Below are 15,288 nucleotides of genomic sequence, written 5' to 3' on the forward strand. Positions count from 1 at the left end.
ATACCCGAACTGCAGACAGGACCAGACCCTATGTATACACCATGATATTTCCACACGTACATATGACAGAGTTTACTTCACAGATTGTTCATAGTAAAAAAAAAAAAAAAAACAACTAACAATAATTAAGAAAATCTAACAATATTCTACAATAAAGTTACCAGCATCACTACTTGTGTCTTGGGGTCCAAAATTAAGCCAAATGAGATTACTCAAACCCAAGCACTGAGATTCTGCAATGGTTAATCCTATAACCAGGACAGGTACAAAGAAGAGGTTGACATGGCAGGTAGTGTATACAGTGCAGGGCAGAGTAGGACAGAGAGGGATTTCATCACATTACTCTGAACTTCGCGCAACTTGGACCTTATGAATTAATTCTGAAATTTTTAATTTATTACATTCAAATCACAATCAACTGCAGGTTACTGAAAACTGTAGAAAGTGAAACTAAGGGAAAGGACATATGGTAGAAAATAAATGAACTATTTTGGCTTAGGCAATACCAACAGAGCCTTACCTAGTCAGTATTTGGTTGGTAATTTATTCATTCCTTTATTCCCCTCCCTCTCAGCCCCTCCCTTTCCTTTTCTTTTTCCGCAGTACTGGGGAATAAACACAGGGTCTCTGCATCAGGCAATATCCTCAGCCTTTTTGTTTGGTTTTGTTCTTGCTGAATTGCCCAGATTGGGCTGGATCTTGCACCTTCCTGTCTCAGCCTGCTGGCAGTATAGATATGCACCAACACACCCCAGTGGCAAGTGGACTTTATACTTAAATTAACTAGACTGGCACCCTACGACATAACCCCAAAATAGTGACTACCACTTTGTATCCCAGCATGTGGCATCACACACTGGTCATTAATGGAACATGTTTCCTGTTTGTGTACCAGCAGTCAAATGACAGAATAAATGATGGAGGAGAGAATACTGGGAACAGGCAGGCTCCAGTGAAGATTTCTTTCATGTATTTTTCAAGAGCTGTGTATTTACACATGGAGAGACACGAGTGTGGGGGTCAAAGGCAGGGAAGGAGCAGGAGAGGGCACTGTCCAAGCCTGCCTGCATGAGCTCCTCTGACGCTCCTGACCTGCACCTAGCCAGGTACCCAGCTTCACACGCCAACCTTGCTGCTGCCTCTGCTCCCCCTCTGCCCCTCCCCATGTGCAACTGGCCTTCAACTGCAACTGGGCAACCTCTCCGGCCCTCACCTTCCCATCTTCCCTCTGATGTGCAAAGCAATTTCCATAGAGGGGATCAAGGAATGACAGAAAATTACAGCTTGTCTTCCAGCACCAAGGAACACCGCAGCCACCATGTAGCTAGTTCTCACTATGTGCTGCATGTTACGCTAACCGCGTTACACACACACTGTTTTTCTCTCCTACGAATTTAGATGAGAAAGTTGGTTTCTTTCTTTTCAAAGTTGCTGTACATGCGCTGTTTTGTATATCAGTTTGAATGATACAACCAGTCTTCTGAGTGGTAAACTAGGCTTTGTACTGTACAGTGAAAGCTCATTTTGCTCCCCAAACTCTATTAACAAGCCCTGATGAATGTTAAAACATACTGTATTCCAAGGCACAATTACACCTGGATATAGCCTCAGCGTTATTAATAAAGAATTAAAACATGTTTCATAACACTTACCTGTTCATATATACTCATTCTTTGAAAAGTGGCAATCCCTGAATGCATACTTACCATAATACGTATTTATGAGTTTATATATGTGTGTATATATAAAATATGTACTACTAGCCAAATCTAATAGAAAATATATATAACCACTCTCAGTACAACATTATTCTTTTCTAATTTTTGAATGAATCTAACTCTCAAAGATTAGTTCCCTTTATCTTTGGAACCCATGTACACTTATGTATTATGTCCTCTTAAATGAAAAAAAAAATAGTATTGTAAACTTACTTGAAAAATCCAATTTTTGCAGAAACCTGTAAATCAGCAGAACAATTTTCATGGGCACAAAACCTTGCAAAATTTATCTGAAAACAAAATATGGTAATATTTTTATTTCAATCAGTAGATATATTTGTATGTGAAGAATAAATCATCTTTGATATGTGAGGAAGACCAAATTAATATGTCAGATTTGGAATTATTTTAACCATCCCTAAGAGTTCAGTTTGAGAATTAGTGGGTTCAGATGACATGGCTGCAGAGCCAAAGAAACTTAGTTCTTTTCTTTTTCTGGTACCAGGAATCAAACCCAGGGCCTCACGCTTGCCAGGGAAGCACTGTACTGCTGAGCTACATCCAAGGCCCAGAAACTTAATTCTTCCAGGAGGTAAATCTAAAGCCTAAATTTGTTAAATGAAATGAGGTTTGAGAAAAAGTTAAATTAAAGGCACTCTGCAGATAATTGGAGAATATCAGCTGCCAAGATGTTCTTAATCAACTTCCTTTCCATTTTCTGGTGCTATATTTTGATCTTGTTTATCATACAAAAGCATTGCACTTATTTAATTATTGCAGATGGGAGGACAGTATTTTGCATTCATTGAAAACACCTAAATATAGAAATTGAGAAATTTCACTTTGAGCAAACACAGAACAAAATTCAAAGGTGGTTTACTGTAAGGATTCCACAATTGATTCAGCTGAACATTGAAGTAGGACCCACAGATGCTACAAGATATATGGGAAGATCTGAAGGATAAGGAGGACAAAAGAAAAACAATAAACAGAAAGAAGAATGACAGGAGTGGGTGAAAGAGGGGGAAATACAGAAAAGGGAGAATCTAGGAAGTCAGAGGAGAAGCAGGCGCAGAAAGTCGCAAGTGACATGAGCACTGTAAATTTGCCAGACCACGGATGGCCCATGTTCAGCGAGAAGAGGCATACATTTTTCTCTATATGATCAAATGAGTAATATTTCCCCCGTGACTCTTACTTGAAAGTGAGTTCTCTTAAGAACCAAAATGTAGATTAATACAACTACATATTGCCAATGTTTTGGATTGTATGCTTGCAAGACTGATGTCATCAAGACGTTTAAAATTAGTTGTTCTTAAAAGCTGAAAATAAAAGAGAAAAAAAAATCCTCACTGACTTTCATAAATATTTTCATATGAATAAGAGAAAATATGCCCTAAACTTTTAAGTGCCCCTAGTATTCTAGATCAGGCAGCGGTGATGATAAACTCAAGGATAGTGGTGATTAAAGGTGGCTTAAGTGCCGCTTTGCCTGGACAGGATATGAACTAGAAGTTTACCTATCCCTTTCATCTCTTCTGTTTGTGGCTCACTTTAATGCATGCATTTTAATGCATGTTTTTCCATGCCGAAACCCACTGTTTTTACATAGCTGGACAGTAAAGGTCTGAACCATGGAGCTCCTGCTAATAAATGCACCATCAGTGAAACAAACATTTTGGGAGAATGTTAAAAAAGCAGTCACTACATGAAATGCAAGATCATCTTCAGCTGGAACCCATCTTGGAAGGTGGCGGAAAAGAATGTGGTAACATTTTTTTAAAAGAGAAAATGTTGTGTTACTTAAGTATATATGTTATAAATGATAGAATTGACAGGCAACTGGAATAATAAGATAGAAGAGACCCATGGATAGGGCAAGTGAAAGAGAGGCACCATGAGAAAGGAGACAAATGAGAAAGAGGAAGATAAACTGAGCTCACATAAAGACACCGAATAACTAACTCAAGAATGCAACTTACTTCCATTATGCTTTTCTCTAGTAATACATTGTCTTCACTGGCAGAGCATCAGAGAGAGAAAATTAACATTTTATATATATGGGAAGCTACTATTGTGGCTAAATGCATATTTAAAAATATTCAGTTCAATATCCTAAAGGGAATATAAAAACTAAAGAGACATGGAGAACAGGGCATGCCATAAATCCGTTTTCTTAAATACCCATAAAAAATTTTAAAAAGGACTCAGACCTATAAGTTCATTTCTTCAGAATTATGCCATAGTTTAAATAACACTCTAGTCCTGTAACATAGTCCTCTGAGTGAAGGAAAATATTACCATTTTTTTAATCATGTTTTTTTCTTTCTTCTGCTGAAGGATTGGCTGCAGGGGCGGGAATTCCTCTGTGCTTCTCTTCCTGATAACATGGTGCCCAAGGTGGTAAGCAGCCTCAATCTGGATTGGGGTGAGGATGTCCCGCACATCTTTCTAAGGAAATTACAAACCAGAAGAGTAACAAAAATAAACATGTTCATGCTTGTATATATATATATATTCATAGATGCACATATATGCATGGATATGTATGTTCATGCCTTATATATACACACATATATAAAATTCTTCCCAGAATAAGGTCAAACATGATACATGAAAGCCAAAGCCAGTCTGTATCTTTCATCTAAATTACTAAAGAAGTGTTTGAATGTAGGGCTATAGATGTGGCTCAGAGGTACAGCACCCACCTAATATGCACAAGGCCCCAGATTCAATCCCCAAAACCACACCAAAAATTTTTGATGTGCATATTTTTACACAGCACAGAAGCATTCATGTTTCTTATAGCAAATACAAAAACTATACTGTAAAATGAAGAACTATAACTAATAGTATTTGCAAAGGTATGTATTTCGGCACATTCCCTTCCATGCTGTTTTCTATGCTTTTTAAAATAATTTTCCATGATAATACAAACATTTTAAAAAAATTTTATAAACTCTATACTGTTTCAAAGTTCTAATCAACACTTTAGTCCATTTAAATTATATTCTCTTACTCACAGTTGGATTCAGTATGATTCAGTTGACTTCATTTTTTCTATAAGGGTTTTTTTTTTTTTTTTTTTTGCTATTCATTAAGGACCATTTCCCTCTATAATGTCTAACAGAATATGGCTAGTATATGAAAATGTTATTTTATATCTTAGTTTATTGAATTTTATTATGAGTTGTTCTCTTAGGTTTACTGTCCTTTTATATTTCACAAAGAGTTCTTGCACATATTTATTAATTACACAGGAATTATAACCCATTCACGATCTATTCTGCTCAGAGTGGCGTTCTTAAATTTAATATTACTAATTTCTATATAATGCTTTTTATTCCTATTCTTATGACATGTGATGAAAAGCATAATCTGAGTAATTTTTAAATTTATTGTCCTTGTTCCCCAAAGAAACAACTGAAGTTTACTAGAATTGGCAGTTCTTATATTTTAGTCTTTACTTCCAGGCAGGAATCATTTTTCACTTTAAAAGAAGTTTTCCATGAGTTTATAAAAATGATTTTATTATCTTTTCACTTGATTATTTACTAGCCTCCTCTTTGAAAGCATCCAATATTTAATTAAATAAGCTTTTCACTAGATTAGTGGACTCAAATCTCTAGTTTATAAAAACATATGGAATTCAGGTAAGATATGAAATACGGTATGTACCTCTTAGAAAGCATTCTCTCTCCACAGAAATGTGGTTTCTAAAGCCACTGAATAAAGTGATTCTTTCCCCTTTATCTTAGAGGGTAGGCTAGTAAGATTTTACAAATAAAGTAATCCACTGGTATTTATATAAAAATCCAATTGACAAATTGTGTGCAATAAGATATGCTGACACAAAACTTAAAAGCAGAAATGATTTTAGGATTTAAGAGGGCAATGCACCATCAGCAAACATCGTCCGACCCACAGACTAGTGTACTGTAGAAAATTCATGCAGTCTTCATTTTCCTGGCTATGAAAACTGTTACTATACCCAGAAGATAATTTGAAGAATTGGTCACAGACTTTAATGTCTTTCATACTAACAAATTAAATTTAAAGCTCAATTTAACTCCATATTTCATATGCCCATTCCAATCTACAGGTTCTCATTTTAAAGAACTGATTCAATAAAGTCCTTCTTGACCATGTAAGAGACACTTCAGAGTGTTCAGCCAGGGTAGATGTATTATCTTAAACCACACTTGAGGCTTATGTCTATGCTTGATGAGCTCCTCAGGGTAAACCTGTGACTCACCAATTGACAGACCTCCCACTGAAAAATGTCAGTGGATAAGGCTTCTGCTTCTCTACAGTCATTTATGGATTGGAATATGGCTGAAATATCACTGCCTAAAAGCAAATAAAAACAGCTTATTTTCAAAGCTATCAATCAGTAATTTGTCATGGACAGGAGAAAATGGCTGTTGTATAGATTATTGCTCTGTTATTTACATTTACAAACTTTTGGTAAAAATCAGTGAACTAAAAATGACCCATACCACATAGAAACTGCATTTATCCTGTCTTTATATAATTATAAGGATCGAAGTTTCTTCTTACAACATTATCAGCATATGTATCTCATGGGTAAAAGATGGTGACGGCAAATTCACATTCAAATCTTGGATACACCATTTACCTAACTTTGGACAAGTTACTTAGTCTACATATGGTTTAGTTATCCAAAAACCTGGACAATGGTGACGGTGAGGATGCTTATGCACTGCTGTGACAATTAAGTGACAATGTATATAAAGTAAAAGTCATAATTATATATAAATATATATATACATGACAACCAAGGAATTATTAAATTTGTTTCTTAAAATTAGAAATGCCACTGAACATGTGCAAGGAATAGCTACATTGGACTATTGCCAACCAATGGACATTAAACAGAAAATGAATGATGTAATAAGTATTAGCCTTCTTTTACTTAAATGGTATCTAGAATATTTAGCGGCTGAATTCAAGTATTCAAAGTCTGATTACTTTTCTATCCTTCTGCATAGAGATGCCTTTATTAAATTACTTGATAAGTGATCATTTCAACAGGAAACCTTGACCATATAGGAATGCTGCAAATCAAGGCCCAAATCCCAAGTTATCAACTTGTGAAAATGGAACAGCTTGAAGCCCTGAGTATTACAATAGCAAACTTGATTAAATTATTCCCTAGGTATAGGAGCTAGACAGCCACTGATTGTCCCTCCACATGTCCACTGTTTTAATTCTTCTCAACAAGCTTGCTTTGACCAAATCACATGTTATCTAATTCATACTAATTTTCCACAAGGTCTTCCCTACATCTGGTGTATATTACTTTCATTATCCTAATTAGCTATTAATTATGCTTTTCTTGCAATATATAAAATGTACGTGTACTCTTGCAAGAATCGCATTTGACAGTTATTCACACATATTTAACTTTAACAGCTCCACCTAAAGACAAAAGCTGTAATGTCAAAACTGTCTTAAAGTGACAAATTAAGTATTTGGGAGGGAAAACAGATTTGCTTAAAGTTTTTTTTTTTAATTTGGATGGTGATGCGCTATTCTATTAAAAATAATGAAAATTCCATGCCACATTTTTATGGACAATTACATAAAACAGAGCACCCATAAGGATGCAGATAAGCACATGTCTAAAATTATACAAAGTCTGCCTTCTTCCTTGACTTTCATTGGCCAATTTGACAGCTGTCCTGTAGGCCCATGTCTTCCTACTGTTTTTGTGTATGGCAGCAATTTAAAGCATGGTGCCAAAATGTTTACAAAGTAGTAAATGAAAAACGATGCCAAGGCATAAACTTTTGAAGATATATCTTCATGGGTCTCCTGTGTACAGGAAGGTCTGGGAACACACAACTGAAGGTCAGTACCTATGTCACAGTCTCCAGCCCAAAAATCCACAGAGATGTGTTTGAGGAACAGGTATGCTGAACGTGAAGGCAGAAGGACAGCCACCTCATCTACATCTCAAATGGGCTACAGAGGCGCTAACATACATACTAGAAGGATTGTAAACAAAAAATTTGACCATATTTATGGTTTTAAAATGCCCCTCTGGTGCCAGTGTAGGGCTGAGAAGGGAGGAAGGTGAAACTAAGGCATAGATTGAAACTTGAACCAGCACCATAACCTGAAACTACAATCACTTCACCTAGTAAGTTTAGTTGAAGTGTAAAGAACTACCCAGCATCTGAGCCCTGTAGTTTCCTGGGAAAAGATACTCCTTCCAAGACAGATGCCCTAAGCATTATACCAAGAGAAGATACTCTGATTTTCCCCTCAGAATTGGTACAAAGAATACAGCATCCATCAATCTGTTAAATATTTATTGGATCTCTGCCCTTTGTAATGAATTGGCAAGCTCTAACAAGACAGGAATACAAATATGTGAAAGATAATATCCTGCTCCAAAGACCTTACAATTAAAAAGAAAGAATTAGCATGTGTTGCAATAATAAATTCAGTTCTAGAATAACATATCAATGTACTCATGTAGTTTTCTTGCACTTAAATTTTTAAAGAGTTATGCATTCATACAGGGATCAGTATACAGTGTGCTGTGGTTAAAAAGTAACTGCTTAGCTATGAAGAAAGATAAACTCAAGTCATTTGTAGGGAAATGGATGTGCCTTGAGACCATATTGTTGAGTGAAAAAAAATCAGACACACAAGCTTAAATATCGCATGGTTTCTTGCATTGAGAGACCTAAAATATAAAGACCAAAATAAAAGATAATATGAAGTAGGGAGAGAGATCTTTCTCCAGTTGGAAGGGGATCAAGAGATGGGGGAGGGGAGGAACAGGGGTTGAAAAGAGAAATGAACATGTGTGGAGTATGTGTACCAACTCCATACAGGGAATACAAATATTATATACTGTGAACATGGATGAATAAAAATAATTTTATTAAAAAATAAATGCTTGGGAACAAATGACACTTCATTAAAATATGCACATCTATTGCTTGGCAATATAAGTAACTGGGACAACAAGAATATAAATACAAAATTTACTAATCAAATACACATTTATTTCCTTGAAATTATCTTCAAAAAGGTGAATTTTAGAAGTTACATAAAGACTTTAACCCTCTGTATTTCAGAAATTGTAAATCAATGAAAAGGACAAAATAACCTGCTACATAGCTAGGCAAGTTGATTTCATGATTTTAGTGCAACAGGTAAAGCCTTGCAACTCACTGATCTCAGAATTTTTATGAGGGGCATTCCTGGGCCAGGATCTAGGCTAGGTATTTCTAGCTTTAATGGAAATGCTACTGATGGGTGATCTTGTTGCTTCATTTGTTACCTGAAAGGGCACCCTTCTCCTCCAGTGGCAGTTGCATTTTGATGCTGTGATTCCATCAAGATCAACCAAGAAATATCAGCTATGGAAATGTTAATGGCCATGTCCTACCATGCTTCGCTAACATTTATAAAAACTGCTGCAAATTATTGCTTGGGTTTCCCTAACTCAAAACAGCTTCAAAAATCACTCCTTCTGCTAGCAAATCTCCTAGCTCTAATGAAGTTATGTATTTGCAGGAAAACTTTTTCAAATGCTTACATGGATAGGAAAACATCTTGTTACAGAGGGAAAAATGCCAATAGAAAGATTGCAATAGATAAAACACCTGTGCTATTAAAAAAATTAACTATTTCCTTTATGTCAAAGAAACCTTTTTATAAACTCTCAAATCTAAAGCTCAGGTTCATTTTTAGTAAAATCCAGTAATTTTGTGGCTTTAATAGCAAAAATTAAAACATGTGTAATTATAAACAAATTATAGTGGGATTTAGCTAAAAGCAAAGACAAAACAAACAGGAACAAAAAAATCTCTACTTGGGACAAATCTTGATCAAGTAAAATAATCCCATGTGATACTGTTTTAATTATGAGGCATAGACTGAGTAGATTTGAGAAAAGGATGCACCTGCCAGCCAGATAAACACTCTCCAGAAACATTCAGAAAATTTACATGCTAGTAATGTAGATGCTCATTATAGTGCTAAAACTGTCATATGTTTTTTTAAAATTTCTAACATGAAAGTAAGACTTGAATCATAAATAGAAACTTGTGATTAAAAGAGAAGGATGTAATAGAAGCTCACCTTTTGCAATGAGTTCTGGGTACTTTTTTTAGGTAGCCAAATTCTCCATCATAAGTTTTATTTATTTATTTATTTATTTATTTATTTATTTATTTATTTATTTAGGTACCGGGGATTGAACTCAGGACCTTGCGCTTGGCAGGCAGGCACTTATGCCACTGAACTATATCCCTGGCCCTCCATCATCAAATAATACAATGAGATTTAGCAATATTTAAGTGGGTTTTAAAGGTTTTCATTTATATGAAATAATCAAGGGATTATACAAAAAATTTTAAAAAATTATTCTTTACTTTAATCTTCACATCTCCAAGGACTTTTATATACGATACTATTGATGAGCTCTTTCCAGCTCTCTCCCTCTAATACTCACTTCAAACTATCTGCTGATGGGGAGGGATTTCCAATTCAACTTTTTTCTCTGTTTCTCGCCCTTTGATGTCCTCTTTCCCTCTTTAACCTGCTTAAAATTCATGGTCTCTTCTTCCAACTTTGTTGCCCCTCATTTGCTTTCCTCTCTTGGAAAAACCACAGCCCTGGTTAATAGAAACTCTTCGTGTACATCCATGGTAAGACTGAACATAACTGGAAATAAAGCACAGACACATTGACTAATCTCACTGTATTAGCCACCTCTCCGTTGCTAGTGCAAAATTCTTGACATTCACAGTTTAAAAGAGAAAAGTTTCATTTTGGTTCCTGGTTTCAAAAGGTTCAGTCCATGGCTAGCCGGCTACAAAGCAGAAATGGGATGGTGGAAGAGATGCAGTAGGAAAGTGCTCATCTCAAGGTAGCCAGGAACCAGAGGACTGTAAAGACACTGAGAAGGGAAGAGGCCAGGGACAACGTCCCACCCCCACGGCCCACCCAGATAAACCCAGAAGAGTCTCTCAAGCCAGTCAAATCAATAATCAAGCTGCACTATCACACTCACTTTATGACCATGAGAGCAACACAATCTGACAGCCATAAGGTACTGTTTAATTCTCCGTTTGTTCTAGATAATTATTTCTTCTTCCCATATTTGAAACACTACTTCTTCCATCCCTAAAACTATTACTGATTTTGCTTCTTACTCCACTGAGGATCAAAACAACCAGCAGAGAACTCCCACGGTCCCCACAACCACACCCACCCAGCATCTGCAAGCAGGAAAACAGATCACCCATGTGCCTAGCTACATAACCATTCCTCTCACTTGTACAGCTAATCCCACCCATCTTGCCTTGCAGCTATTCTCTCTTCGCACCTACATCACAAAATTTTCACTGTACGGGGACATGCTGTGTGCATTAGAAACATTCTGATACTTCTCCTTTCTAGAAAGATAGGAGCTCTTCCGTCCACTGCTCTTTTCAGCTACTGACTCTGAACACCACTGCCTTAGTCATCCTTGTGGTAAATTTTTTGTTAAAGAAAAACCCTCTGCATCCAAATCCTTTCCTTTGTTCTCCCCACTACTTATCTGAAATGCGTTTGTCACAATCACCAACGGCATCCACACTGAGAGGTCCAAAGGTCAGTTCTCATCTTATTCAACTAGGCATCAGCACAGAAAGCGTCATCATGCACTCCTTTGCCTTCTCCACTTTACATTCCTCGCTTCCATGATGGCACCGCACTTAGCTGTCTTCCCTCCATCCTGGCTGGTTCCTCTCTTCGCCACAGCCCTCTCCTCTTTGTGCATAAACTCTTTGTGCTGTAGCACCTCAGAGATAGTACTGGTTGCCTCCTTGTGATCCCACACAGCTTTGGAAACCATCCATATGCCAAAGATAGATTAAGTTATATTTCTAGTTCCACATCTCTCCTCAACTCCAGATGAGTGTATTTCACCTGCAGGTACCACAGGTCTCTCTAGTAGCAGGTCCACAGCTGAATTTCATAATTTTCCACCCAAAAGTTGTTTCTCTCGCATCATGCTATCTCAGTTGATAAAAATTACACTTGTAGCTGCTCAGGCTAAAGAGTTTTGGAGTCAGCGTGGAGCCTCTTTCTCAACGCCAGGCATCCAATCTCACCAAATCACATCCAGTCTGCCTGCAATGACTTCGCACCCTATCCATCATCACCACTTTTGCTGCACACGTTTCTCACCTGGGTTGGTGCGGTGCCCCCTTCTCCCTGCATCAAACCCAGGTCTCCTGCTGTCTATTCTCAACACAGCAGCCAGAGTGTTGCCTGTCCCACTGAAGTCAGATCAGATAAATTCTTGGCTCCAAACTACAGTAGACCCCTTTTCTCTCAGAGAAAAAGCCACTCGTTCTATATGATCTGACTCTTTTCCAACTATTCTCCTCGCCTTGCCCATTTTTCCGCTGTCGTTGTGTCCCCATTGTTCCTTAAAATAAGCAGCCACCTTCTTGTTTTGAGGCTTTTACACCTAGCTCTTCCTACTGTGACGCTCTGCTCCTAAAAGGGAGCTTCTCTAAGTATGCTTACTAAACCAGAAGCATCAATGTCACCTGAGAGCTTAGTAGAACTGAAAATTCTGAAGCCCTACCCAGTCCTGCTTTGGCAGGGCTGCAAAGATAGCATCCAGCAATGGGTGGGCTTGATTTGATTTTTGTGGTGCTAGCAATTAAACCCAGGGCCTTACACATGCTAGGCAACTGTTCAACTACTAAGCCACATCCAAGACCAAGCAAATCAGGTTTTAAGAAGCCATATAGGCATCACTGTTGCATGTTAGAGCTGAGAAGCTCTGCTCTAGATACTTACATAACAACTTGCTCACTTCCTTCGGCTCTTCCTCTGATGTCACTTGCCAGGTGAGGCCTGTAGCAACCACCCTGTTCATACTGCACCCTCACTCCTCTCCCAAGCATGCCACCCATTCCTGCACCCTGCTTTCCTTTTTCCAGGTTTCACCACCCTTAGAGTACTATAGAGCTTACTTTTGTATCATGTTATTGTCTCACTGGATTAAACATTCTATGAAAGCAGTCATTCTTATGTTGCATTCAGTGATAATACACAGATACTTAATGACTATCTACAGAATTGAGACTGGGTAAGTTAAGCTTGACTAGTATGACCAATGGGGACAACCACACAAGTCAAACAAGCCCAAGCAGCAGGCAGAGAGGCTTCTGAGAGTTGGGGCTTATAAGCCCAGGTACATAATTAACAGGTGTCACTTCTCCCTGAAGGGGCATTTCAGTGAAATGTATCTGTATACCAACGCTGGAGGTGGAGACACCTTAGGGGATGCAGGAATTTGCTTTCAGTAGAGGATGCAGGAGCGTGCCTCAGGCTGCTGCCCTTGTGGAAGGGGAGAAAGTGGCACCATAATGGTTCCACCTCTGCCTAGGAAACAGCTAGAGCTCCTGGGCAGAACTCAAGGCTGGAGCAGCTGGTGCTTCCCAGATCCACCTGGGTTTGCTGCAGATGAGATACATGTGGTGGCCTTTGCCTTTCTACATGAGCTTGAAAAGTGTCCCAAAGAACAGCAGGTAATTAGGAAGGGAAAAGGATACTGTGTTAAGTGCTAGTGTGTAATATTCACCATACACGGCCCAAAGCTAACGTCTGCATCTTCTTACTATCAAAATAAGGCAGCACTACAAGTATATGTGCAACAGAACACAGAAACCTCTGCACTGACATTTGTGCTACAGATTAGTGAAACTATATTCTTTAGGACACTGAAGATGTACAATTTGAATGATCCCTTATTCCTATGAATAATGCCAAGAATAACAGTAAACAAACCAGATCAATTTGCTGTCATTTTTGGAACTTCAACACAATGTGTTACCTTGTGAACATTTCATGTTGGTGCTTTTATTGCATTGAAAATGATCTAGTAGTTGTCTCTTAAATTGACTAAGTAAAACCACATCAATGAAGGATGGGAAGAAAAAACCTCTTGAATTTCTAGCATATAAATGATGGTTACATTGATATCATTCTATATTTCTGGCTCTGAACAATCTACTAGCTTTATTACAGTAGAATAATAAAAACCACTAAGAGAACTAGCAAGGGATTGTTGCTCCAGCCTTGCACAGTGCCTTGGGATCTTGATGCTTACTTGTGTTTGCTTGGAGTAAGTACCTAGGAGAAAATTAAGTTCTAGGCTGAGGCTATGATTTGAAATCCCAGAAAGAGCTTCTAAGAATAGTTGGGCTTTTTGCAACAGTAGATTTTCTGATGAAGTACACTACTCTGTAATGAACAAGATCTGGCATTGTTTCAGATGCTAAAATTTGACCAGTGTTAGGAGCACGATGATCACTTTGGGTGTGAGTCTTTTAGTAAAAGAAACATGAAATCAGCTGTACTTTGGCAGGATGTACCCCAAACCATCATAAAAGCTGACATGTTGGCCCACAGACATAATCCCTACCACGCCACAACTGTGCAAGTTCGCACTGACATCACTGACAAAGCTGGCAAGGAGAGAGGGACGTACCCCAAAAGCAGTCACGCTGGATTCTGCTTCACTGGACTCATCTGGAAAACAAACCAACTTGTCTGTCCTTCCAGTCCCTGCACCCAAATACTATGGACTACATACAGAGATCAGCAAAGCTACTCAACATGTACATTTCCGAGCAAGTAGATAATAGGGGCATAGAAACTGCAAGTACAGAAAGGAAAAGACAAACCTTTCAAAGCAATAACACAATCGAATGTGCTAAATGTGAAGTAGTGACCCTGCTCATAGGGGACTTTGAATCATTTAGGTGGAGTTTGTGAAACATTTTAACTGGTTCAGATGCCAGTGTAATAGAGTAAGAATTTATTATAGTATTGAAGTTTCCATATTCATAGAACAAGAAGTCATAGTTCAGGTACCAAAGTAATAGAGTAGAAATCTATTACAACATTGAAGTTTCCATACTCATTAATAAATACGAGGCTACGTTACCCTCATAAATGCTCGATGTGTCCTACAGTTGACTCTTCCACTCCACACTTCTATACTTCCTGTGGTTACATCAGAAGTCCCATTTGAGGAAAAGTAAAACCTTGATGGAGACTCTGTCTTCCTGTTCACATCCAAACTCATGTTATAAAGCAAAACTGCAAAAGATGGAGACGTTGCAGTTAATATATGTAACCTTCTACATGCATTTATTGAGTTGGTAATAGTTACATAAAACATTGTAGAAACCTAACTTCTCTGTTAGTAAGCATTTGAAAAATTAACCTGAAATCTGAGGAGAGCTCAACATATAAATCTGAAAAATTATTTTTATAAATAAGATTTATGAAATCTCTAGGTTTCTGTTATTAATAGCATTGACACCATTAATTACTTGCTTAATCCTCCTCTGCATAAAAGTTTCAAAACATACAATATTAAAATTTGTATTAACAGAAATTTTGAATAAGATTTCAAATTAGCTTGGAGTTCTTGTCTGTACTGAGTATGGAAGTATACAGGTAGAGTTTTGTGTTCAAATGTCACTTGGAATTAACCTATTTTGTGTGGTTA

General features: G+C 37.6%; 1 protein-coding gene across 1 annotated transcript in view; it reads right to left on the reverse strand.

Annotated features, from left to right (window-relative positions):
• Itga4 (integrin, alpha 4 (antigen CD49D, alpha 4 subunit of VLA-4 receptor)) overlaps positions 1 to 15,288 on the reverse strand; it is a gene marked incomplete at its 5' end in the record, with an annotated part of 80,760 nt that overhangs the window by 25,467 nt on the left and 40,005 nt on the right. The window contains 3 exon segments of the mRNA XM_013512527.1: positions 1,932 to 2,008; positions 4,020 to 4,169; positions 14,719 to 14,873. Coding sequence (XP_013367981.1) covers positions 1,932 to 2,008; positions 4,020 to 4,169; positions 14,719 to 14,873 — 382 coding nt within the window.

Source organism: Chinchilla lanigera, unplaced genomic scaffold (assembly GCF_000276665.1).
Source record: "Chinchilla lanigera isolate Chin_1 unplaced genomic scaffold, ChiLan1.0 scaffold00002, whole genome shotgun sequence".
Classification (NCBI taxonomy): domain Eukaryota; kingdom Metazoa; phylum Chordata; class Mammalia; order Rodentia; family Chinchillidae; genus Chinchilla; species Chinchilla lanigera.